This window comes from Melospiza georgiana, chromosome Z (assembly GCF_028018845.1).
Source record: "Melospiza georgiana isolate bMelGeo1 chromosome Z, bMelGeo1.pri, whole genome shotgun sequence".
Taxonomy (NCBI): domain Eukaryota; kingdom Metazoa; phylum Chordata; class Aves; order Passeriformes; family Passerellidae; genus Melospiza; species Melospiza georgiana.
In genome coordinates, this window is record NC_080465.1 from 50,200,724 (window position 1) to 50,225,654 (window position 24,931).

Consider the following 24,931-nt stretch of genomic DNA (forward strand, 5'->3'; position numbering starts at 1 on the left):
AGTCCCCAAAAGCCACTTGGTTTCCAAGGAACCCTGTGGAAAACTTTCAGGGTCTGTTCAGCTATTGCCTCAAAGGTGTAGAAGTCCCAGTTGCACATGTTTCAATGGCTGGGGGAGGAATTGACTTTCGTTTTTCAACTGTCATTTGAATAATTAAATTCTAGTTCTCCTGAAACTACCAACAGAACTTCTGGTAATGTAGATTTGGCAGTACCATGCTTCAAATGTGGAAAAATACTTATTCATGAGTTACCTAAAAAACCTGTGCAATTACCTGGAATATTTGCATTGTATAGTAATGAGCTTCATCTCATAATAGAAATAATACCATGCCAAACTGAAGCACTCAGAACACTTCAAATACTGGCATGTAATTTTTCTGTGAAAACAAACTTGCTTTGCTCTTCAGGCACTGGAGGTTTTACTGATTACAAAATGGCTTATTTAGAGGTTCTTCACAAAAAATAGAGTGACCCATGAGGAACCAGTGATTAAAAATGGTATTGGATGATGATCATACCACACAGTGAGAGAGACCAATCTGTAACTGCTTTGTGCACATTTAGTTGAATTCTCTATTGCCTGTGAATGAGCTATGCTGCACATTCTTACATATATTTGACTCATTTACTAATTTGCATTTTGCTTTTTAATAGCCTTGGTTATTTTATGGGTAAAATAGGCTATTAAGTCCTGTAAAAATAAATCTGAAATTAGTACTGCAAATGGAAGAGTGTTCCTCTCAAGACAGACTAAGAGAATAAGGCGTCCTCTTTTATTACAACAGCAATTACCACAGTACTACTATATTCTTCCAGAGTTTTTTATGTTTGTGTATAGAAAGCTTGGAAGAAGAATTCAGTACTAATAAAGCAGTGGTATGGAGACTTCTCTTGAGATTAACTGTGTCCACATAGTCCATATGACAGCTATTCCAAACGCTAAAAATATTCCACATTCCTTTACAAATGAGATTATTTTCTGGAGAACTTTGCCAAACATTTGTGTAGAAACCTCAAACCATACTCTTATAGAAGTAAGTAAAACTATAAGTCAGATTTGTGAGCAGGTTTCCCAGAGCTCATTTATCTATAAAAATTAATTCCATTGCAGCAAGAAAGCCAAATCTTGATCTTTTCATGAACAGAAAGCTCTCTGAATTTCAGAAGTTTCTAGCTGACTTTTTCTCAGAGTTCTACAATTTAAGACCTACAGGTTTTAACTATATCTGGTTTTTATAGCAGTGGGCTGAAATGAAAACATTTTAATAGCTTAAGGGACTTGTATATAGTCAAATGATACATTATTTCAACATAATCAAGTTGCTGTGTACTCCTAAAGGACGCTGAAAATGAAATACTATCACTTTAATACAGTCAAAGATAGAGAAGTTGAAAAAATATACTTAACTATCACTTACAGTTAGGGTATTCTCTCCAATGATAAATAATTCAGGGTCATTTGTATCAATTTTTGCTTCTGCAGAGAGTTGTAATGTCTGGAAAATTAACTGAAAGGGAAGATTAAAACAGCTGTAAAGTTCTGTAATAGGGCAACTCAATTAAAATGTAGATATTCTGAAAGTCCTTGAAGTCTGATGTCCTTGAAATGAGGACTTCACAGCCAGAAAAGAAAATCACAGTATTAAGAAAATTATTTTAATATTTTTCCCCAGCAAACATGTCAATCAAAGTAATAATATATTGGTAATCCACTTAGCAGTGACATTGAGGAACTGGTTTTTCTTTTTCTTTAATGTACAGCTCAAGCAAAACAGAAGGAAATATTTACGTAACCCTTTTTATAGTTATTTCAAAGCTGTCAGGCAAGAGATGGGGGGAAATAGCAGTGAGAAAAGGAGACACAGCAACAAAAGACAGATGGGAATATATCTCTGGCCTTTGAAAGAAATGGAAACTGGATGTTCTTTTACTTCTCCCCACCCTCACTTCTATCCAGTGCTTCTGTTTTTCCCCATTTATTTTTTCCTTTCACTATGTGTTCCTCTCCACGTCTCAAATTCTGACGTAGCTCTCTCAGCTAAAACAGAGATGATGACAAAAATCCTAAGCCCATTCCTATTTGAAAAGGGACCTTGTGCCAGATCCCACTTCCCTCTGTGGATGTACTGGAGGAGAGGTGAATGGCTGTGCAGACACTGTGAGTTCACTGCTGCACTTCCACAGCACCACAAGGAATGGCCTCAGCTCCGTGGGAGCACAGGACCACTCTCTCCAGCTGACCCAAAGGCAATGCCTGCTCTGCCATTTTGCCTCCTCAGCCATTCCTCTGTGGCAGGGCCAGGTACTGTGGGCAGCTGAGGGTCTGCAGTGGCCAACAGACCAAACTGACTGGCTCTGCAGTGAGTTATTGCATCCCTGCACTGTGGCCATCTGCCCAAGTAGTGTGTCCTGCACACCTAAAAGTTTAGAAAAACACCTGAGCACTTTTCAAAGCACCTCAATTCCTAAACACATCTTTTCTTTGCTTAGCAGGTACTGGCAAGCCTGCCATGTCCTTCTTGGACAATGGCTGATTGCCACTAAATAAAAAGGTTGATAATGTGCACGATTGAGAGAGTGCTTGCAAGACTATTTGTGCTGAATTTTTTACAACCAAATAGAAAATTACAAAATGGGAGATGTGAGGAGAACTGTCACATATGAACTTTCCTTCCCATCAGCCAGTGATGGTAAACAAACCATTCCCACTCACTTGTTAGTGAGGGTAATAACCTTTTGTTCAGGTCTCCACCTTCTGCATACCTAACAGCACTAACAAATGGTCTTGACCCAGCTGATTAGGAAAATACAAACTCTAAAGACAGACAGATGCTTTTTGTCGCACACTGCCATAACACATTTAACAATATCAACCTGACCTTTTCCTTTTAACAGCTGAGTGCTGGAGCTGACAACAGCCCTGCTGTTAAATGTCAATACCTGCCACAACAATCACCAGACACACTAAGGAGACTGTGTCATGTTCCTGACGCATTAGGCAAACCCAGGGCTCCAAGATCATTTGGTTGGTTGCCCAGCTAAGAAGCAAACATGGTCTAACTTCAAAAGTCTGGTAACTCATGATGAGTTATATCCTGGAGGACACATGGTGATTGAAAATATGCTGAGATATTGATGGTTTTTTGAAGCATCCTGTAGGTCTCTAAGCAAGTACTGTTTCTTTAACACCTACTCTAATAAACACAAAAAATCAATTAAAGATGGTTTCCACACTTTCTCTATCAAATAGAGCAAATGGAACTGGCAGCACTAACAGGGCTTTGGTATTTTGATGTGATCTAAAATGACCACGATGTGTGCTGTGATGTTCAAAAGCTAAAAAGCATGATTATTTTACAGACTATGATGGATGGTACTGTGCTCTGCTGTCCTATGATGAGTTTTGTGGAAACTGTAGTTCCCCAAGAATGATTCTAACAGATGTAGGAAACTTTTTTTTCAGCAGTGAAGGCTGCACTATCATAGCATTTTCTTAGATTCTGTGCTGGACTGAAGTTTTATCACCTCCGTTATGCAGCCTCACTACTTTCACGTTCAAGTTTTCAATCGGGAAAAATAACACCAATACAAAGTTTAGGAAGGTCTTTCTAGACTGAGGTCTCTGTACTCCGTAAGTACTCTGAGTAAGGTCTCTTAGTAAGGTCTCTGTACTGGACTTTGAAAAATATCAGGAGTTTGAAAATACTTGAATATTGTATTCTCTATAAAGATGCAGCTGATACTCACGGCAGCAAAGGTTCCATTCCAGATTTGGGTGGACACGTTCACAAAGTACTCTCCCTTCAGTGCAATGTGTTCCAGTTTGCATGTGATGGTACTGCACTTCACGTTCTTACAGTTCTTCCAGGGGAAACAGCAAGAAGAAGCAACAGCATGCATTAAAAATACACTTTAAAAAATATTCTTGCAACATCTAGAATTTTTGCCCTTGCCCTTGCCGTTCTGTGCATACAAATTAAGTGCTTACAGGATGTGCTAAAGCAGATGCAGTATCTGAAAGAATATCCCTAGGCTGAGCTCCTGCTCTGTAAACGAGGAATGCCACCCCATCACAGCCTTCATCGCAAGCACAGCAGTGGGCTCAGAAGGTCAGCTCTGCTTCCCTCAGCTCAGAAGGTCCTGCTTACTGCAGCCCTGGGTTTTACTCACCAGTTCTTTGGAAGCTCTGAAGTTCTCTTTCATGAAAGATGGAGAATAAGGTCTTTTCCCTATTTGCAGTGGATTTATCTGAGCATCACAAGTAACACCTCTGACCTAGGAAAGATGGCAGGAATGAGAGTGGATGACATGGTACTTGGGAGTTTATACTTATTGTAGTAATATATATTTCCAGGCTTAGACGGTGGCTGTTAAAAGCTGAAGTGTGAACACTGAATTCTTTAGAAAACTAAAAGTATGTGGTTTTGGTCAGGAGTAAGTAATTCTTATGACACTTTTTTTTGTCCCTAGATTGACCTGAAGGGCTTTTCCACATCTAATAATTTCATTTTTACAATAAATTTCTCAGGAACTTGGAGAAGGACCTAATTGAAGAGATCCAGATACTCCACATCTGCAAAGTAATAACCTAGTGTACTGCTGGCATTGTGGTTCCCTCTTTATGAGGAAGGGACAAGGAGAAAGAGTATGGATTCCCTTAAATTAAGCCATAATATTGGGCAGATAATGAATGTTTGTAGTACTGATAAACTCCCAAAACAGAATTCAGTTCTATACCTCATCTGTGGTGACTGCAGTTAGGTACATCAATGGGTTGCCTTTGCTGGTCATTTCGGGAAGATTGATTGTTACAGATGCCATCTTTACTGGAATACTTCCTGTTGTTACCTGCAAAGCAAGAAACGCAAGAGTTAATTCAGGTAGCTACACGTAAATTATTTGATACACCAAGAAAATTAGAAATAATGGATGAGTATGGAAGAACTGGACTCCTTTTATATCAATTTTTTTTTTACTAAGACACTGGAGTAGTAATTTTGTGAATAGTAAAGCAGAAAGTATATTGTAGAGCTCCAGTTTCCTGTCTGTTTTCTTAGCAGAGTTCATATTAACTGCATGAAATATGTTTTGAAAAGCAAATCTTCTGCCACGGCCAATAGGCCTGTTTAGTCCTTTGGAGTAGCAGTTACAGGAATGGAAATGGAACATAATTTAACTTTCTTCCACGTTGCATATTTGGATCTACGGTTTTTTCTGTGTTATGTAATAAGCACTGTGATTTGGCAAGTTCTTGCATCAGGTTTGAGCCCTTAACCCTCGCCAAACTTCAAGTTTCAAAGTCCAAGCCTGCAAACACTTGTTTTTCTTTATCAAGTTGTCAGGAGACTCTGTGAAAAAACAGTCGAAGCTGGCCTAAAGTTAAGCATTAACCATCTTCTAAATATGTACACAGTGCAGGACCAATCCCTCCCCCATTCTTCTGGTGCAAATGTCATCCTTAAACTTATGAAGACTTATGCTATTTGCAATTTTTTTTTTCTTATTTGACTTATTCAAAAGCTTCAAAATCAGACAATGAAAGCAGGAGTGTTTTTTTAAACAAGGTTTTGGGAGCAGGCTACAGAGGGAGCTAAGGCAACTTCTTGAACCAGAACAAAACAGACTTACTAACCTTAACTGAGAAGTTGAACGTGGGGCCAATATCTTCAAAATTATTCACAGTGGAAGGAATGTTATGACCAGAGTATACTTCATAAAAGTTGATATTGGCAAGCCTGGTTAACAACCATAAAACAATACATTTCAATTTGGCAGCTGCTTTGAAAACATATGTTACTGGATATGCCTTTGTGAAACAGGTCAGAAGTACAGAGAGAGAAGTCAGTCACTTAGATTGTTGTTTGAATTTTACGAAGTTGGTTAAGAAAATGGTGTGCTGAAGCCCAGAGCTGGAACAAACATGTGAAATTAAGATGAGAATTGTATAGGATACAGGCTCTCTCAGGCTTCTAGACCCTGCATTGTTTCAGGGCCATAGTGCAAACTTCTTCTCTGCGCACAAACTGCAACATTCACCCTTGCAGTCACCTTTTCACTCAGGAAGGGCCTTCCTGACTGTCTCCCTTGGTACATCTGTAACTGGCTGGGGGTGGAAACACAGGCATCACCCTGTTTATGTAGATGGCACATATCACATAGCCCTCACAGTCCTCTTTGGGTCACACTGTTTAGTAATAATGAGGTTTAAAATCCAGAATCTCCGAAGTAACACAAGGGTGGTTTCAGCTCACTGCAGCATGGAATCGCAGGTGTGTGATGGAAGGGAACGGTGCAAGGAACTGTGGGTGCTTGAGGAGCTCAGTTAGTCAGAACCATGCTCAAAGGCAAGGAAAACACCCCTGTGCAGTGCATCACACCCACTGCCTGCTACCTGTGAGCAGCTCCTCTGCTAAATCATGCCAGAACTGTATCTGCTCTTCATCATTACCTTTCATTAGAAGGCTAATTGGAGCAGTCAAAAAGCAAACTGGTGAGTTAACAATAAATAGAGGCTATTACAACTCCTACATCAGCTCTTCCTGTTCCACAAGGAATATATCATCTTTATTGTTCTCTCCCTGTTTAATCTGGGTAACATCCATGAGTACCATCGCAATTAAATGTGTGTACAGTCTCACAGATGTGCTTCCTGATCAATGGTGGTCCTCCATACTGCACTGTGGATCCTTTCTGAACCTCCTCTTTCTCCCATGGGCCCTTTCCTTGAAGGACTTGCTTACAAGGACTCCAGTGAAAACACACATGACATATTTTCTGCTTTCTCACTGCTGAAGACTCCAGTCCTTCCAAGATGTGGAGTATCAGCTTCCTAGTCCTTTCAGAAGTCTCTGGAAAGACATATTGCTACATCTTCTCCTAGAAACTCAGGAAATTATCCCTAGAAAGACTTAACTTCAGCAAAACAATACTTTTTTCTCAACTCTTGTATTTCAAGGGATTACTTCTTGGCTGCATCACCAGCCTCAGAAAGAACTAATTCCAGGTAAATACTTTCTAAGCCAAGTTATGCCATGGCTTAATATGCATTTTATTTAATTCTTTAAAATTTATTATCTGCAAAAATAACTAACTATTTTCTGGCAGTAGGTATTCCTTCATTCTTTGATGTGCATATGAAATTGAATTTTTTCATATTCAGGAGATGTAGCTGAATTCAAACTCTTGTTTTCCCTTGAATAACTTTTATAGATTCCATTATTCCTCACTTCTTCTGAAGCATTTCATTTCAATCCATATTTCTCAGCTAAGTAAACCCACTGATTCAAGTTTGCAGCATCTGAATTTCCTAAGAAGCTAGCCCTCTGCACAGATGCTCCTGCAGTCTCTGCTGCTGCTGGTGAGGTCTCATGCAACTTTCTCAAGAAGCTGAAAGAACTTGAACCACTGACTTAAATGCTTTTCTGCATTTAAAATAATCTCAAAAATTCTGCATGACTCCAAGACTGGTGCACCTATTCATGACGCATGTCTCAAATATTTTGAAACTGCTTCTGCAAAGAAGGTTGTAACATAATCTTCTGTACTGTGGTCCCTATTCCAGCTCATCCAACACAGCAGCCAACAGTACTTGTAGCTATGGTAATCTCTGAATATTAATTTCCTGGATCCATAGTTGCTGTGCATTTTGAAGCAGCTCCCTCTTTTAAAAATTTTTGTTATTCTCTAAATAAAAGAGAATATCTACTGGGATTTTTAGATCTATTTATATTTACTAATTTTTTAACACTTTGGGATGAAAAAGCATTTTTGATCAAGAATTGGTGACCAAGTGCATTAAGTGTAATTACATGTTGATCCTAGAAATTCAGTGTTTGGGAGAGATAAAGAAATCTGTTTTTTGATGAAAATTCAAACATCCTACCTTGATCAAGAGTGATACCCATGTATTTTTGTTTCAGTTGCAATCTATGTTAAACTGTAACTGAAATAATTCTTGTTTGGAACAACAACAGACTAATTACTGTTTGAGTGCATCCCAAATCACCAAGTGTTTCCAGGGCTCAAGATAAGGACTTTCAAGAGCACTACATGAAGATAAAAGGGCTTAAAAGGCTTCTTGTTGGTCTCTCTCCCCCTGCCTGCTCAGCTGCCTCTCCTTACCTTTCCAGGGTAAAGGATCTCTCTTGCAGCAGCCCTGACTTGCCTTCTACATGGGCTGGCACCAGGCAGAGGGGGTAGGTTTGAGCCAGAATCTGGATAGGTGCATGGGAAAGCAGGATGTCTGCTTCCAGTGCCAGTGCAGCTGCAGCAAGGGAGAATCTGCCAGGTGTACCTCAGGTTTTAGTTCAAACCATTATCTCAAACTGCTAAAAAATTTATATTCTTGCTCTAGGTTCAGCAGATACATCCATAATTTTTTTCTTTTTTTTCTTTCCCTTCTTTACTGAGGGGAGCATATTTTTCCTTTTGATATTCCTTTGTTTAGTTTTGATCACTGTAACTCCAGTTTTGATCCAATGTCATTACATTTGAGCCAAGAAGCCCAGTGTTATTATACAGTATATACTATTTATGTTATCAAAACCACGTGCACTGTTTGACCTTTTTATCAATTCTGCTCACAGGAGCATCTGTAACAAGTGTTTGGAGGTAAACACAGGTCCACAACTTTCCTAATTTTTCACATCTAAATTTGGTTGGAAGGATGGACAAATCTGCAACTACTGGTGAAGAGGGAATTTCTTATGACTTTCAAAACAAAAGCAAAGCTTCATTATATTTTAGTGGCCTTTCAAGGCTGTTACTTCAAGTAGCTTGTCAAAATGCCCTTGTCTGTTTACATAAATCAGCATACCTTGTGAAGTGAATTTCTGCATCATATCGCAAAGGAATTGATAAGGCGACCTGGTTGTCCGAGTCTTGCTGTTCCTTACTTTCACTGTTCATCAAAACACATTTGAGTCAGGTGTAAAAATATTGTTTTATACAAATAAACTTTTAATACCTAACTTGCTTTCAGATCATTATGTACTTTACCTCCATGCACGAAAACTTAGAACTGCCACATTCTGAAGATTTTTAAGGTTGAAATCAAAGCTAATATCAAATGATACCTACAGAAGAGACAAGTGACACATAGTAAACAAGTTGGTACAACATCCCAAAAGACATTATTCATGTGTGTAACAATCTAGAACTGCCCTCTATATGTGAATTCTCTACAGATTTCCATGTAATATTTCAGTAATGTCTTAATAGTCAGAATTAATTTGTTCTTACATTCCCCTACAAGTTGGCATTTTTACATAAACATGAGTCATTTGCATTTTAAAATTGTGTACAACTAGCTGTAAGCTGCAACAAAAGGTGTTCACAATTTCTTCATTTTAAACTCTAGCATTGACACAAGCTTTGTATTCACTCTTTTCTTCCATTTGTTTCAGCAGGTCCACTTTGAGCAATTCCATTAACATTCAGAACAGGCTGAACTTTCTATATATGATTTTTTTTTTCATTATTCCACATGTACCACCACAGGACATCATGCTTCTGTTCTTTCAAGCAAGTTTCCTATTGCTCTAGCTAATTATGTTAGAGGCTAGAACCCAGTTTCTGCTCTGCCCTTGAGGAATAAGAGATTTAATGAAACTGTGGATATCCTGAGGTTTATGGTATATATGAAAAAAAGATATGCATTTCATCTTAGGGCTGTGTGGGCCTCCCATCTCCTCCCAAAACAATACTGCTTTCTTGAAGAGATGAGTTTCACTGAGCAGGTGAGGGAATTACCCCAGGCTCACACTGCAGGGGGGAATTGATGGGAACTGTGCTCAGTTCTCAGGAGCCTGCACATGATGCTCTGTGCTTCTCTGTCCCCAGCTTTCACTCTCCAAAAGTTACATAACTGCAGCAGCATTTGGAAGCTGTGGGTTTTGACAAATGAGTTTTGAGAATCCTTTGTCCTTTAATCTGACAGGGAATCACATATTTTAAGCCCTAGTCTGCTTATTATAATACCTCGGTTGTAAAATCTAAGAAACATTTATCAGCAATAAATGCAGACTTAGGAAAAAACAACAGCAGAGAAGGTTTTGGGTATCATTCAAGGTTATTTAAACATGCTAGCTGTACCTGTTGTCCTGTTCTGAAAACAGGATAGCTTATTTGGCAAATGACTGTACTTTGTGCTGTTCCTGTTTGACACGAGACTTCAGTCCCATCACTCTGCAGAGAAAACAGACAGAAACACCATCTTATGTCAGGTTTTGATAAGGCAGAGAGGTGTGTACCTTCAACAGCATATGTATTATGGTAAGTAGGAGTGAAAATAGGTGTTATGGCAGTATAAATCCTAGAGATGCAGCAGATAGGTGGGGCATAGGCAGGGCCAGGAGGAAGTCACAAGGAAGGTGACAAGGACCATTCCCACTCAATTTCTTGTAGGTTGAAATCATCTTACTAGAACTTTGTGCTGAGCTTGGAAGGAGGAATACAGGCCAGAGAGTACAGGTCACCTCTACCACTAACTTCTGTAAGTCTTTTTTTTACAGAATTTTTACAGAACTTTTGCAGATATATTAACACAATCTTAGAGCTGGAAGAAATGAAACGTTCTGTAAGAAAATCTGCCACACATAATAGTTTGTTTACTACTTTCCAGAATATTGGCTTGTCATCATCCTTGATTCAAAGACAAATTCCCAGACCAGAGCCAATTATCAATCCTTAGAGAAGAATTTATTAAAAAGTACTGTCTTTTGTAAAAAAACATTCCTACTAGACATTTACCATTCATGAATTGTGCTACCAAAAAAAAAAACCACAACAAACCCTCAAAACAAGACCTCCAAAAAGACCCATATATACTCAGTTTATGTTTTTCTTCCTGCCTTGAAGCAGGCACATTTTTGGTCCAAACTTCACTTGCAGGCTGAAGTGCTTCTAAGCAAAAGAGCTTCTAAAGCAAAAGAAAATTCTAGCTCCAGTGTGGTCTTTTGGCAGGACTGAAATGAACAATCTTGCTGCACAACAGGATGGGGAGGTAGAGGGGCACCCCCAGTGCTGTGTGCAGTACTTTTGCCAATTCATTGTTCAGAATAATGCTGTTGTTGGGCAGGAATGAATGCTATCCCTCCTCTCCCTTCAGTACAGGGATTGCTCTGGATTTCACCCCCAGGATTATCACGCACCTCTCCAGTAGGAGCCTGACCATATAAGCCAAGCACTGAAATCTGCATTTCATCCTTTGTGAATTGGGAGCAACAATTTGAATTATAGGTATACTGCATTCCCCAAAATAGTATGCATATTTCCTCTCTTTTGCTTTCTCTAAGATAAAATTTGTTGGAAGAAGAGCTTTTGGTATAGCCATCAGGTCAATCTGATTAACTGTGTAGCTGGAACACATGGCCTTGGCAGTAACACTATTTCTAGATCCAAAGTCTGTGTTTTAAGGATTCATCATCAATACTGCACATCTGATTTATCAAATACAAATTCCCTGTGGCACAGCAACTGCTTCAGGCATGCTGCTGGGAGTTAAGCAGATGTAGGTGCCAAGGCCTAAAGTGAGGAAAAGATGTCTGAGGTGAGGTCAAACTCGAAAAGTTGCCAGTTTTTATGCTGAGTTGGAAATATCTCCCCTTGACCTAAATAAACTGATCTGCTGGGGGAATAATTCTGGTATCCAAGAAAACAAATTGTGAGAGAGTTTTGTATGCACATTCTTTTCTGGAATAGGCACTGCTAGAAAGGAAAAAAGAAAATTCTGAGAAGTTCAAAAATCAGGGGCAATTACAGAAACAGTGAAGCTGGGTATCACGCACCGGTAAAGAAGATGAAGCAAAAAACAAGTTGTCTGAAAATGTAGCCTGGATTCTGGTGTTATATGCATTTTCCTTTTTATTTCTCAATTTCACGTTGAATGTTAGTCTTCTGTTTTTGCTGCTGACAATAAACTGTTGTTTGCTGTTGGAAAATAAAGTCCATTGTTGTAAACAGAGGTACTAGAACAGCTGTGGATCAGGAAAATGTGTTGCCTGAAGCCAACAACAAATAACAAGCACAGCAAGACATTTCCTACATTGTACACACTTAAACACTCTGCTTTCTAAACCCTTTGGCATAAGAAATTCTGTGATGGTGTTTCCTGAAACCAGATAGATTTACTGTATTCTGTGCAGGACTTTGATTATGTGTTGTCAAAGTGACTGCTGAATTTTCAAGGAGTCTTCCCTGGTGGGAAGGTGGACAGAGTGGGCAGCCCACATGGGCATATATATGCATATACATCTGACATGGACTTAGAATATGTGCTGCCCAGATAGCTGATCACAACTCCCCACTGGCACAGCTACTGCAGGATCCTCGCTGCTCCCTGTAGGAGGGATGAAAGCAGCTGCTGCAGCTGCTGCTGCTCTCCCATTGTGCTCCCTTTCCCAACAGCGGCCAGTCACATACAATTTGTCCAAATACTCACCATGTCCTCATCTCTAAGGTACCAAAACTTGGATTGGTCTAAGCTGACAAGAGTCCTAGACTCCTACTTCTGTGTTTGTATCCCTATCCTACCTCTTTTTCCTTGATTAAATTTAGATTAAAATGCCATTGCTTTTTTTATCCATGCTGTTTCTAACTAGATGTTGAACTGGAAAGGCATTCCCCTCTAGAAATTAATCTAAAGCCTACAGACAAACCAACTGTTGAAAACACTGGACACTGGACCTTAACAGTTCCACTGATTCAGCTCTTACCCATCATCTGCCTTCTGCTGAACATTCAGAACAAGATCACAGACACAAAGTTCATCTTCACCACAGTCTTTAATAAAAGGAATCTAGGAAAAACAAAAACATTTCCTGAATGACAGGGCTCAACTTTTAACACGATCTGAAGACACTAGAGTGCAAACACCTTCAAGTTGAAGCACATTCTTGGTTTGCAGATAAGAAAATCCCTCTGAAGGACATTAAAAATCTTGACAAGTGAATGAGTTAACTGAATAATATGTTGCAACATGTCAACTGATCCAAGAATGGTACAGACAGGTTACTCTTCAATGACAACAAAGGTGATGTAGTCAAATTAGTTCCATCTCTCTTCTCTCTACCCTTTTACTGAAGAATAAACTGAAAGAATTCATCTTTGTCATCAACTAGAAGTTCACATCAACGGTGACATGGCTGAACTGACATGCTTGTTATGTGCTACGGTGGCTGACGTGTGTGTGTGTGTGTGTGTGTGTGTGTGTGTGTGTGTGCGCGTGTGCGTGCATGTGAGCAAGCTCACGTAACACAGACAAAGAGACAAAGGTATGAAAGGAACCAGGGGACACCCCTCCATGTGACTTACACAGAGCACCAGTTTTCACTTGCATGTGCTTCACTTTGGTGTTTGTGGGGGCCACATATTATGGATGTGTATGGCCATGCAATTCTGAACAGTAAATCTGCATACTTACACTATAGGCCACAGATGCTGGAGAAGATATGTCCAGGACAGGGCTGGAGCCAGGATTTGCAAGGCCAATGTCAATGCGCAAACCAAGTGAATTCACAGCATCTGAAGGCTCCTGTAAAACACAAAAGGTTCAGATGATGGCTGCCAGCACAGAAAACTGCATAAAATTGGTAATTTCTCTTGTGAATTGAGAGTGCGCAGTAAAATAATACTTGCTCTAAACAAGGAGAAGCAACAGTTCAAAGCTTCATTTCTTAAAGAAAATAATTTTGTGCGATTGACCAGTGTGGGCTCCTCTAGATTGACAGTTTTCAGTGTGATTTCCATGATAAAACTGATTTTTCTAGGATTCCTGGAGACTGTGCACATCACAGTAACTACTAGGGCTAAGGAACATGCAGATTGTCTGCAGCTGTAGGAGCTGGTTGTCAAAGCCATCACCAGATAGCTTTCGTTCTCATCTAACTGCAGAAGTCAAATTCCTATTCCACTCTGTATTACCATCACAAAGAGCATCTGGGCCTGAGTGACACTAAAACACGGTAAATGCCATGTTTCCTCTTTTTTTCAGTCCTGGATGAATCACCATCTAGCCCTGTGGCTCACTGCTCCACATGGCACTAAATATGATCAATAGGTCACTGCAAACCACAGCAGGGACAGAAGTCCTCTACCTGACCTAGCATCATGCAACAGAGCTTAAGGCAAGCCTCAGGGCTCTGTTCAGTCTTTGGTTCTGCAGAAAAATGGAGGCCTGCTTATTTCTATTTAATTCCTTGTTGTGTACCACGGGTTAGGATGCATGCAAGTTCTGCCTAAATGTTAGTCTGAAGAAAACATCTGCATGTATGTTTTAGCAGTTCTTACAAAACAGTCTACTCAGAGGCAAATTAAAATCTATTGAAACTATAGACCATGGGCTCTGTTTTACACCAAAGCTGAATAACACAATTAAGAACCCTCTTTCCTATCCTAAAAATCTGTACTGAATGTGACAGTTATTAGTTTCTATGAAATCATAATCTTATTAAGTATTTTTCAGCTCAGGGGATTTGGGAAATATAAATAATTCAGTATACCATCCATGAAATTCACATTACAGACAAAAATTCATCCACGCCTTCCTCTGATCTTTTGTTATGCAAGAGTACTTGCAATTGCACTTACTTGTACACTGAAGACATCATGAACACAATTCTCTTCATTCTGCACCACAAGATCCCTCTGCATGTACCTTTCATTATTTTCTTTGAAAAATCCTCTAGAAGTCACTCTGGAGGACTGAAGATCTGCATCCAATGTTGCATTGTACTTTATAGCTACAAGAAGAATAACAGTACATTTTTGACTGAGCATGGTTGCTGTGATCTCATTACTATGCTCAGTATTACAGGGACCAGGCTTTCCTGACCACACTAAGTATTTAATGTTTTTCATAGCTCAACACAGAACAGTTTCAAAATGAAAATACTTTCTCTGGTGTTTTCCAAGGGAGTCAAACAGGCTTAGGTCCTGATTTGCAAGGGGCACATCAAATGGCAATCAATCCAGCCTCCACTGCAGATGTCTGAGCCTGCAGGTCAGGCAGGAAGCCAGTCAGCAGGGCCAGGGTTACCCTAGGTAAAGGGGCCTTGCAACAATGTCACTGAACTCAGAGGTGACTTTAAACAATCTGCATCTTCTCTTCAATCACATAATAATTTCTGCCACCTCCTCTTTGTTTTATGACTATTCTATTGTGAAAGTTCATTGTTATTTTATAGCTTAAAATCATGAGCTCCTAAAGGCACTTTATGTAGCACTGAAGCAGTCCAACTGGTGTTGTCTGTGAGACTGAACTTAAAAACTTCATGGGAGCCCACTGCTGGTCACAGAAATACTCACTGTGCTCTGAAAAGAAGAGCTTCCTCCCACTGAAAACTGCTGTGACCCTCTGAAAAATATTTAATTTTCTTTTTATGAAGAGGAAAAGTATGCAGTCTGTTGTTGAAAAAGGGAAGGTTGGATGAACCTATCTCCTCATTAATTACATTTTTGGGGATTATTGAACAACAAGGACACAGCTGGCCTCTATTCTGTTAATTCCTCACTTTTCAAAGAGTATGGAGCCAGTGATGAACTAGGTCTTAAAAACACTTTCTCAAGCACTTAAGTTTTACATTGATTTTGTGATTCTTGATATTCAATCTAATACATATTTAGACTTTCCCTTACTCATTTAAATAATGGACTTTTGCAGAAATTAATATAAGACAAATCATTGAAATACTCTTACCCACTTGATTATTTTTCTTAGCAGGTCTAAATGAAGCCTGAAAGCATATTTTGACAGTTATATCTGTATTCTTGTTCAGCAGACTGATTTTTTCAGGCTTAAATGAAGCAGTTATGGACACATTTGCAATGCCTCTTGACCTGAAAAATATATTTCAAAAGTTACATGGTGTTTTGAAGAACACTAGGTAATACAGAGGCTGTTATCCAATACTATCTGTAAAGGTTAGTATTGATTTTTTTAGGTTCCCAATGTAAACTTCCTTTAATGGCCCTGGTAAAATTATTTTTCCTTAGGTATACATGAATTTGTTGATATCATTGCTCACAGCAATAACAATACATATTTTCATGTCAAATTAATGGCTGCTTGATGGCTTGAGCCTGTGCCCCGATCAATCCCTCAAGGTATCAGAGAATAAAGCTCTTGGCCTATTTTCCAAACAAGTAACCTTCTGCTCCTTTAGAGCTCTTCTGGGAAGGTGAGGATGGGTAATTCTTCATTTTATTTAATAATTTAACTTTTCTGAAAAACAACTTTAATGTAATTGAACAAGATTTTGAAGAAGAGTTTCAAAGGAACCCTGCATGTAAAAACAAACACTTTAATCAAAATGAAATGCATTAATCAGCCCAAACGTCAGAGTGAAAGAAGAACAAGCATCTTCATTAATCAAATCTACATAAAGGCTGGTACTTCAAGGAGCATAATTTTCTTTAATGAAATTCCCAGCAGCAGCAGCAGTCAAAGGTCCAAACTGACCATTCATTTTTAATTATCTTGTTTCATTATGAAAGAAGTAGCAATTCACTGATATTTTTCTTACAATGGGGAGCCTCAGGCATGAAGACAGGCAAAGGAAAGGAAACAGCATTTGAATTTAGCTCCTCAAGCAAGGAGTAGAAATCACAGCCTACTTAGGCAGGCAGATGATTTGGGTTCTGTGAAACCTTTTTATATATTGTGAAAGTACTCTGACTTCTGTGGCAAAGGCAATTTGCCATTACAAATGTGTTTCTTGCCAAAACTACTGGTTAGCTCTCTATTACTGCTCTCTGTCCTTACACTGCAGGACAAGCCTGCCCCCATACCAGCCTATCAGCCAGTAAAGGTCACACAGGTTGTGTGAGATGTGGTTTCACCTGGCTCAGGCTCAGCTATCAAAATTACTCTGGCTACTGAGGTACACAGCCTGCTGTTAAAAACACCCTCCATCAAGTCCCATTCCCTGCTGCTGCCCCTTCCCTCTGGACCATGTGACTGCAGAGCAGGAGCAGGAAGATGTCTCCCGGCCCTCTTATTCCTGGTCAGGTCCTGCCCAGCAGGCTCTGCCACCTGGCTTCCTCCCACATACCCTGGCTCTGCCCTGTGTACTGCCTTGGCTTCCAGTGGTTTAATGATAAATGCCTGAAAGAGAGTCAGTCTAATGCTCTTTTTTTAGCTAGTTTTGATAGCAGTGATGAGGCAGTAAGTGTGCTAGCACTGAACACGTGGAACAAAATCGCTTTTAAATTTGCTTATTTTTCCTGTTTAATTAACTTCATGTTCAACTGCTGCATCTGAAGCACTAACTGCTTCCTTTCTAAGAAAGAGTACACTAACCATAGCACGACCACATTTCCATCAGCACCAACTGATACGTCAGTAATGCCATCGTCATCTAAGTCTCTATGGCCATCTACTGATCTTCCAAAGAACTGGAGCTTTTGTCCAAAAGCAGGATCCGATCCTAAAATTTTCTGGGAAAGAGAGTTTGGTTACTGAGTATGCCAAAGCATGCTTAAGTCCGTAGATAGTAGCCTGGTTAATAGATTTTCACTGATACTCCCTGTACATGCAATGTACAGTTTAAACAAAATGCATTTGTGGGTGTTTTCTCAGATGCTTTTGTAGCACCTCTTTCTCCTCTGCTGGAGTGGACAAAGGACTAGATTTTTCTGTCTTGGGAGCAGATCAACTCACTGACTGCTGTATGTATGTATGTATGCCAGATACAGCTGGAAACTTTTTCCATCTCACATTGAGCAACCCAAAGAATACGAAGCTTAATAGGAGTTCTAACAAATACTTGCTGCAACCAGAAAATCTGCATAGAAAATGACAATAGGATTACCACTATAGTATATATGAAGACCAGAGAAAGACCTTTAATATTAATGTATTTTTAATTTGCAGTGCTGGGATTTATCTAATCCTCACTGCTGTACATAAAGACTAAAAACCTGAAAATAATAGGTGTCAGTTTTAGGATAGTAGTTGACTTCACACTCAGGCATCAAAAATGGCTCACAATGAGCATCTTGCACATGCTTTTCTTCTATATGGTTCATTTATAAACACCACAACATCAGTCTGGATATACTGACAGCTGAAAGGAGAAGAGGCACAAAATGTGAAATAAACCACGAGAATAACAGCATTCCTTTAAGAGGTTGAAACAATAGCCAATTAAAGCACAGAAAGCCTTCTGTTTTCCTCTAGCAGATTTAAGGGCACCGAGTACAGCATTACACAACACAGTTATTTACCTGAGAATATTTGGTACGAATAGTCTTTTGAAATCCATTATAAATGTAAATTGCTCCCGAGTTTTGGTTTTCCAGTGGTGCACCTATTACAACATCATTAGAACCATCCAAATCAATGTCTGCAAGTGCTGCAATTGCTGATCCAAAGCGTGCATTTTCTGACCCCTGTGGACCTTCCAAGAGTTCTTGTTGATCCAAGATTCTCTTAAAAAAATGACAAATAAGAAAAAGCAGAAATTCAGCTATCATTGCACCAGATTAGACCTAGGAGCAAGTATCTATGTGCATTGTTTTTTGTTTCTGTTTTCCAGTACATTCCCCTCAGATAGCTCAACATTGAATTCCTTCCCCATTGTATTGCCCATTCAGTTTGCATTATGTCTCAAAGTCTTGGCAAGAATTACACAGCAAAATCAAAGCATGCTACGCAAAGTACTAACAGCAAATATAACCATATGTATGAAGCTTAAATGCCCCCTCTGTCCTCATCTGACTGTTCTGAAGTTTCACAATACATTGAAAAATACAGTTTCCAGTTTTGGATTACTGGTTTTTATGCAGAGGGAATGGAAATTATGTAACTGGACATAATTCTTTGAAACAGAAATGGAATTTCCTTACTAAACTAATGCAAAAAACATGTGTCCAAATGGTAAACTCCTGACCTCTCCAATGCCAATGAAGAAAGAAAGACTGGAGATCTTCATAGTTAAATAATCCCATTTACACTAGATAAAATGCAGCTCTGGCAAATAGCATTCTCACCTTTAACTTCAGTTACCATATTGTGCTTAAAATTTTAGAAATAACAGCCAAGTTACTTATTAAAAATTACTAGAAAAGTATTACTTGCGCAACAGGACAACTTGCACAAATCCAGATTATTTTTAAAAAACACTAAAAGTACCTTTTGTTATTCTTTCTTATTTAAAATTTAAACCCAACATTTGACAACTAAAAATTGTAAGATAGTCTTCCAATTTATTTGGTTTTCAAAAGAAAAGAAAAAAATTTTTTTCATTTTTTTCTTTTCATTTTCAAAATTTTTTCTTTTTTTTTCTTTCATATCTTATGTCTGATAGCATAGGCAAAAAGACCAATTTCATCTGCCAACTTTCAGCTCCTCCATCTACGTTGAAATTGTTTTAGGTTAGTTTCCTGTTGCATCAGGATACTCTGACTGAGGTCCTGCTGAAGAGGACCTCTCTATTTATTTCACTGCCAATTTACCTAGTAAAGAGATCATTTTCTGTTTTCTCTGATGGATGTCATAAATTAATTTGCTTTGCAGACATCCAGTGAATGAAAGACTGTTCAAAAATGCCAGAGGGCTCAGTATGGTTAATATATGCATTCTGAAAACAACTACTATGGGTCTGAATAAAAGCACTGTCAGTCAAGCATCAGACAAATGATACTAAGCTTTACTGAACAGAGGGGACAACAAGAGTTATGGTAACAATCCAGTGTTAGAGTCTATGTAACAATGCAGAAAGCTCATAGAAGAGCATTTCTCAGAACTGCTTTGGGAATACTGTCAGGCATTGAATACATTCACCAAAAACAAATGGCAAATTACTTAGCAAAAGCCTTGAGCTAGGTTTTTCAGAGATACAGCCAACCCATGCTATATTAGCATGAATTACATTGCCTGACACCAGGACCAGGGAGACACAGAGAGCACCAGACCCCTGACCACTAACAGTGCTTATCTACTGCCTTGCTCATTGGCTCCATTTTGGTCTGTTCCAGCTGCCTAATTCCCAGATTACATGCACAAGCAGTTCTGGGGCAAGTTTGCAGCTGCTACTGAAAAGCAGAACATGTAAGGCAGCATTGGAAAGGCCTCCATAGGAAGGCCCTCTAACCAGGAAGGCTTGGCACCATTCATCCCTGCCCTTATGCCACATCCCAGGATAAGCACATGCTCTGTTTCTTGTAAAAAAGTAACTTTAAATATTAAATACACTTTGAAAAGATTCACTTAATAGTGACTTTGAGGATCTGGAGAAGCCAAAGGTCTTTCAGCATGCATGTGGCCAATCTGATTTGTAAGAAATTAGCCCTAAGCAGCACTGGCTTGAGCCATTTTTACCTTTGTGATGGAAAACATGTACACTCTCCCTTCTTCCTTCTTCAGGTCATTCATAAACATTGGTGCACCCACAAGCAGCACATCTGTCACAGAATCCCTGTCGACATCCACTGAACACACCACACTGCCGAAGTAGGAGCCAATCTGAAATCATAAGCAAATGGGTTGTTGCTGTATGTGGCTTTTGTAAATCATGTTTTAGCACCTGATTCAGAAAACTTATATCCACCAGTACTCTAATGCTACTGAATGCTGACAAATTAAATTACTCTGTAGCATGCTCCATTGTTGGAAGAATCATATCCTTACACATATTTCACTATTTCTGTCCCGTAGTCGCTGCTGTGGCTTTACCACTCAGCAATACAAATGCCAACAGAAAGTAAGATACGGGAAGTATGTATTTTTTATAACTACACAGGAAACTACCCAGCCTCTGATCTACTCTCAGATTTGTCTTACAGATGATACCAAAAACAGCTAAAACCATTCCTCTTTACCAAAAGAGAAAATGAAATTGAGCTTCCATATCTGTCTTCTGATGTCATCTACTTCATAACTTCTCAGACAGAGCAGAATTTACTGAGTGTCTCCTGATTTGAATTGTTGACAGAAGGATACATTAGATTTGTATATTATCTTTTGCCACTAAGTGGATGATTTCCTAAAATACAGTTTAAGAGCAACAGCTAACCTCATTGAAATAGTCTAGCGACAGAGAAAAGTTCAAGTGGATTCCAAATGCTTTGAGACAAAGAGGAATTTTCAAAACAAATTGCAATTTACTGCTGGGTCAATAAAAAAAGATTCCTGAAAGTCTGTATTCATGACCAAAATATACTTGCCTGCTCGCCTCTCCGTGACTGCACAATTGCAACATTACCATCACTGTCAACATTATAAACCACCACTCTGCCAGTGTAGTTGGATCTTGGTGCGCCAGCAACAAAATAGACAGAGCTCACAGTTGAGAGAACAGCAACAGAGTAACCTGGGTATAGAAGTCAACATTTAACATACGTGAGAGATCGTTAATTACAATTTATCGGTTTGTTATCCATAAAAGCATAGATGATGAGTCAATCCAGTATGTTAATTGAACAGAGTGACGATTCCAGATGGGAAGTTATGCTGTGACATATGCATAAAATTTGCAATATTCTCCTGGAGAGAACAATGACACACAGATCAAGCTGAAGCAGGTTTACAGACTAACACAATAGCTTCGCCTATTCAGTAAAATGTAGACCACAAAAATGTGATGTTTGTGAAGGGGACGCTTGTGAAGGGAAAAAAACATGCAAAGAGTATCCTTGGAAAGAAAAATAAAGAGAAATATGAGATGAGCGTTTAAACCAGTTTTCAAACTAGGGAGGAGCACCTAGCTTCTGCAAAGTTTGCAGTGCATTTTCCCACAGCTCACTAAACAAGAGAACAGTGGTTAGTCTGAATAAAAGAGGCTACATGAACAGCTTGTCAGCTGGAAGGCTGATTGAACTTCTCTGAACATTTTAATCATCATTACCATTATTCTAGCATTTATTTGCTTTCAGGAAATGTCATTTAATACCTGTAAAAATGTAAACATGTATTAGCAGTATAAATCTAGCATTAGTACATACTTTAGATTTCTGTGGTTTAGTTCCAGCAAATTTATTTTAAGCAAAGAAAACAAAGTAATCCTTTATAAAGTCTATAGTTAAACTCAATAACAAAATGCCAGTGATGGGACAGAATATGCAGACCTTTAGCAAGCTGCAGAACAATATGAGGAGCACAGTCTAAAAGGATTATGCCTTGATCTTTGCATCACACCAGCCTAATTTTTGTTCAGACACAGGGTGAGAACAACTTTTTTGACTGCAACTTCAATGAGCAACAAAACGAGATTTTATTCTACAAGTACACACCTTCCTAATCAATACAGAATACAATCACTTGAAGTGAGTGGGTGCCATGCAGAGCAGGGTTGCAGAGCAATTGAGCAGACTGTGATGTTCTAGCAGCTCTTTAACTTATGCTCTCCCAAGCTGGTGACAGAGAGCTGGTATGGAGAGCTCCTACTGGAGGACAGAAAGTGGAAGGGAAATAAAGGGACAGAAAAGGCAACATTGTTTGCTCCAGAAAGATAAAAGGACATACACTGAAACTGCCTTGTAGAGAGAAAGGGAACTATCTGAGCTTTTAAAAATTATTAAGAAAATTAAGTAAGAGAAAGTCTCAAGAGATCATACACGCAAAAGAGCTACTGCTCATTTGCTTGGATTTAGATTTATTAATTTCGTTGGATGCAAGTACTGCTGAGCCAAAAGGGAAAAAAGAGTATCTTAGTTGCAAAGAGAGCATATTGTTAAATACCTTTAAGAATGAGAAAGTCATAGATGCTTAATGTAGTAGCATTTTTCAAGGATGAAACAGCAGAGCAGGCATGTTGAAGATTTACAGAAAGCAGTTCAATGAACGAGAACACAGACTGGCTTTATTGGGTCACAAAAGCATGTCAAAAATACATATGGAGATTATAAGTAGCATCTCTATTAAGTGGTAGTAATATTCAAAATCTATAAACTGAACTGGAAAAGGCTAAGAAAACAGTGAGCACATATGAAACAACAGAAAGTCAATCAGCTTCTTATCCACATCGAAGTGGGGAAGGACACTCAAATGCTGTAACAGAAGCAACTCATAATGATCAGTATGATTCACTAAACAGCCTTTTCAAATCACATGATTTATTATGTCTCTGTGACTGTGCTGGTTTTGGCTGGAATACAGTTAATTTTCTTCACAGCAGCTGGTGTGGAGCTGTGATTTGGATTTATGCTGGAAACAGTGCTGATAACACAGGGATGTTTTAGTTACTACTGAGCAGTGCTCACCCAGTGTCAAGGCCTTGTCTGCTCCTCAGTGTGTCCCACCAGCGAGGAGCCTGGGAGGGGTCACAGCTGGCAGGGGACACAGCCAGGGCAGCTGCCCACCAGTGACACAAATGACTATCCCATTCCATGTGCTCAGTGTATAAAGGTGCAGGGGGAAGGAGGAAGGAGGAAGGAGGGGACATTAGGAATGATGGCATTTGTCTACCTATGTCACTGCTGTGTCTGTTAGAGCCCTGCTGTCCTGGGGATGGCTGAACACACCTGTTTGCCCATGGAAAGGGATGAATAAATCCCTTGATTTGCTTTTCTTCCATGCTTGACTTTCATTTTGTCTGTATCTCAGCCCAGGAGTTCACTCACTTGAACTCTCCTGCATTCTCACTCCCCTTCAGGGACTGACTGAGTGGCTGCTTTGCTACTAGGTCGGGTTAAACCACAGCAGTGACAAAGACTGATTTTTTTTTTTTTCAGCTTACCACTTTGAAATTAGTAGGATTTAAAAAAAAATTCAAGTTTTTATTCAATGAACTACTGACTAGTACAAAATAATCTTTTTGACCAAAAATTTTTTTCACATTCTCAAATAATTTCTTAACAACATTTTGGGTAGGGGGGGACTTTCTAACTTCCTTAATATCTTAATCAAGGTTTCATAGATTTCCAGATTTGAATTTCAGCCCCTTACCTAGATATGAGCTATGATTTCTGTCCTGTAGAATCTTCTCAAACACATGGCTTGGAAAGGTGGTGGCTCTGTCTGAAGACTCCTGAACTACTGTTCCACTCCAGTCATACGCCCCAACTGCACCCAGCAGCAGAACATCCTTTAAAAAATAAAAGTCTACATTTTAGAGCTACCTGATTTAGGAGAAGTGCGAGCAAAGCTGACGGTCCCATGCATAATTTCACATCACTGGGTTTAAGGCCCTGACAAGGCTGAAGATCACAAAAATGCAGCTGTACAAGAAAACTAAAGCCCCTTTTCTCAACAACAAAAGTGTCAGTGAGAGCACAAAAAAGCTGATGTGAGTAAATACAGTTTAATTCTTTACATAAGGAGATGCTCTTGAGAGAAGAGTTAAAACTAAAATCCAAATCAGCATGGCTCATTCTACAGAATACTTCATACAGAAACACTTAATCTTATACTTGCAAACAGAAAACAAACACAGTTTAGTTTATTCAAGTTATTAAAATTCTTCACTAAACTGACATACTGTTACAGAAAATTGCAATAAAATTAAATGTGTAATTTTCCTCAAAAAATGCCCATATGTTTCTCATTTTTTTTGCCATTTCTTAGCATCAACTGCTTCATAATTTAAAACTTCAAATTGTGAAAATAAATGGGATTTATAAAATATTATTTCATTCATCTTTAGGGTTATGAGAAAGAAACAACCTTCTTGTACTTTCAGTTGAAAGCTGATTGAACCACATTTGAATTTTGCAAGGAGAACTTACTTGATAATCTTAAAGCTGATTAGCACTGGAATATATCTGATTTTTGGTTCTAATTTTTAAGTGAAATATGCCTTAAACAAATACAATTAATTTTACAATTTATAGAGAAATTCTTTTCAGATTTGATTTATTTATATTTTGGTAGCTGTCTACCAGCTTTACAATATAGCTAGTCACAAACAAGGAGGAATTAATTTTTTCCAGCCACATGAACTCAGAAATCACTGAAAGCATTGTATTAACACATCTCAAAATTAGTACATGAAAAG

At 38.9% G+C, this 24,931-nt stretch overlaps 2 protein-coding genes across 6 annotated transcripts in view; one reads left to right on the forward strand and one right to left on the reverse strand.

Moving 5' to 3' along the window:
* MOCS2 (molybdenum cofactor synthesis 2) overlaps positions 1 to 24,931 on the forward strand; it is a 121,300-nt gene that overhangs the window by 20,316 nt on the left and 76,053 nt on the right. The window contains exons 4-5 of one of the 4 annotated variants that reach the window (XR_009115884.1): positions 6,635 to 7,005; positions 10,407 to 11,742. The exons of 2 other annotated variants lie outside the window; for them this stretch is intronic. Coding sequence is in view for 1 of the 2 variants with exons in the window: in XM_058043346.1 (XP_057899329.1) it covers positions 10,407 to 10,494; positions 11,110 to 11,171 (150 nt within the window). In the remaining variant the exon portion in view is untranslated. Of the gene's footprint in view, positions 1 to 6,634; positions 7,006 to 10,406; positions 11,743 to 24,931 lie in introns of those variants that run through there. One more of the 4 variants, XM_058043346.1, reaches the window with a different exon arrangement.
* ITGA2 (integrin subunit alpha 2) overlaps positions 1 to 24,931 on the reverse strand; it is a 72,121-nt gene that overhangs the window by 10,611 nt on the left and 36,579 nt on the right. For both annotated transcript variants that reach the window (XM_058043343.1, XM_058043342.1), the window contains 18 exons: positions 23,884 to 24,022; positions 21,165 to 21,310; positions 20,320 to 20,463; positions 18,225 to 18,428; positions 17,299 to 17,435; positions 15,697 to 15,836; positions 14,589 to 14,740; positions 13,423 to 13,533; positions 12,716 to 12,798; positions 11,789 to 11,930; positions 10,095 to 10,187; positions 9,000 to 9,076; positions 8,818 to 8,901; positions 5,635 to 5,737; positions 4,740 to 4,850; positions 4,173 to 4,277; positions 3,750 to 3,863; positions 1,421 to 1,510 (listed from right to left, as the gene is read on the reverse strand). In XM_058043343.1, coding sequence (XP_057899326.1) covers positions 1,421 to 1,510; positions 3,750 to 3,863; positions 4,173 to 4,277; positions 4,740 to 4,850; positions 5,635 to 5,737; positions 8,818 to 8,901; positions 9,000 to 9,076; positions 10,095 to 10,187; positions 11,789 to 11,930; positions 12,716 to 12,798; positions 13,423 to 13,533; positions 14,589 to 14,740; positions 15,697 to 15,836; positions 17,299 to 17,435; positions 18,225 to 18,428; positions 20,320 to 20,463; positions 21,165 to 21,310; positions 23,884 to 24,022 — 2,175 coding nt within the window. The remainder of the gene's footprint in view (positions 1 to 1,420; positions 1,511 to 3,749; positions 3,864 to 4,172; positions 4,278 to 4,739; positions 4,851 to 5,634; positions 5,738 to 8,817; positions 8,902 to 8,999; positions 9,077 to 10,094; positions 10,188 to 11,788; positions 11,931 to 12,715; positions 12,799 to 13,422; positions 13,534 to 14,588; positions 14,741 to 15,696; positions 15,837 to 17,298; positions 17,436 to 18,224; positions 18,429 to 20,319; positions 20,464 to 21,164; positions 21,311 to 23,883; positions 24,023 to 24,931) is intronic.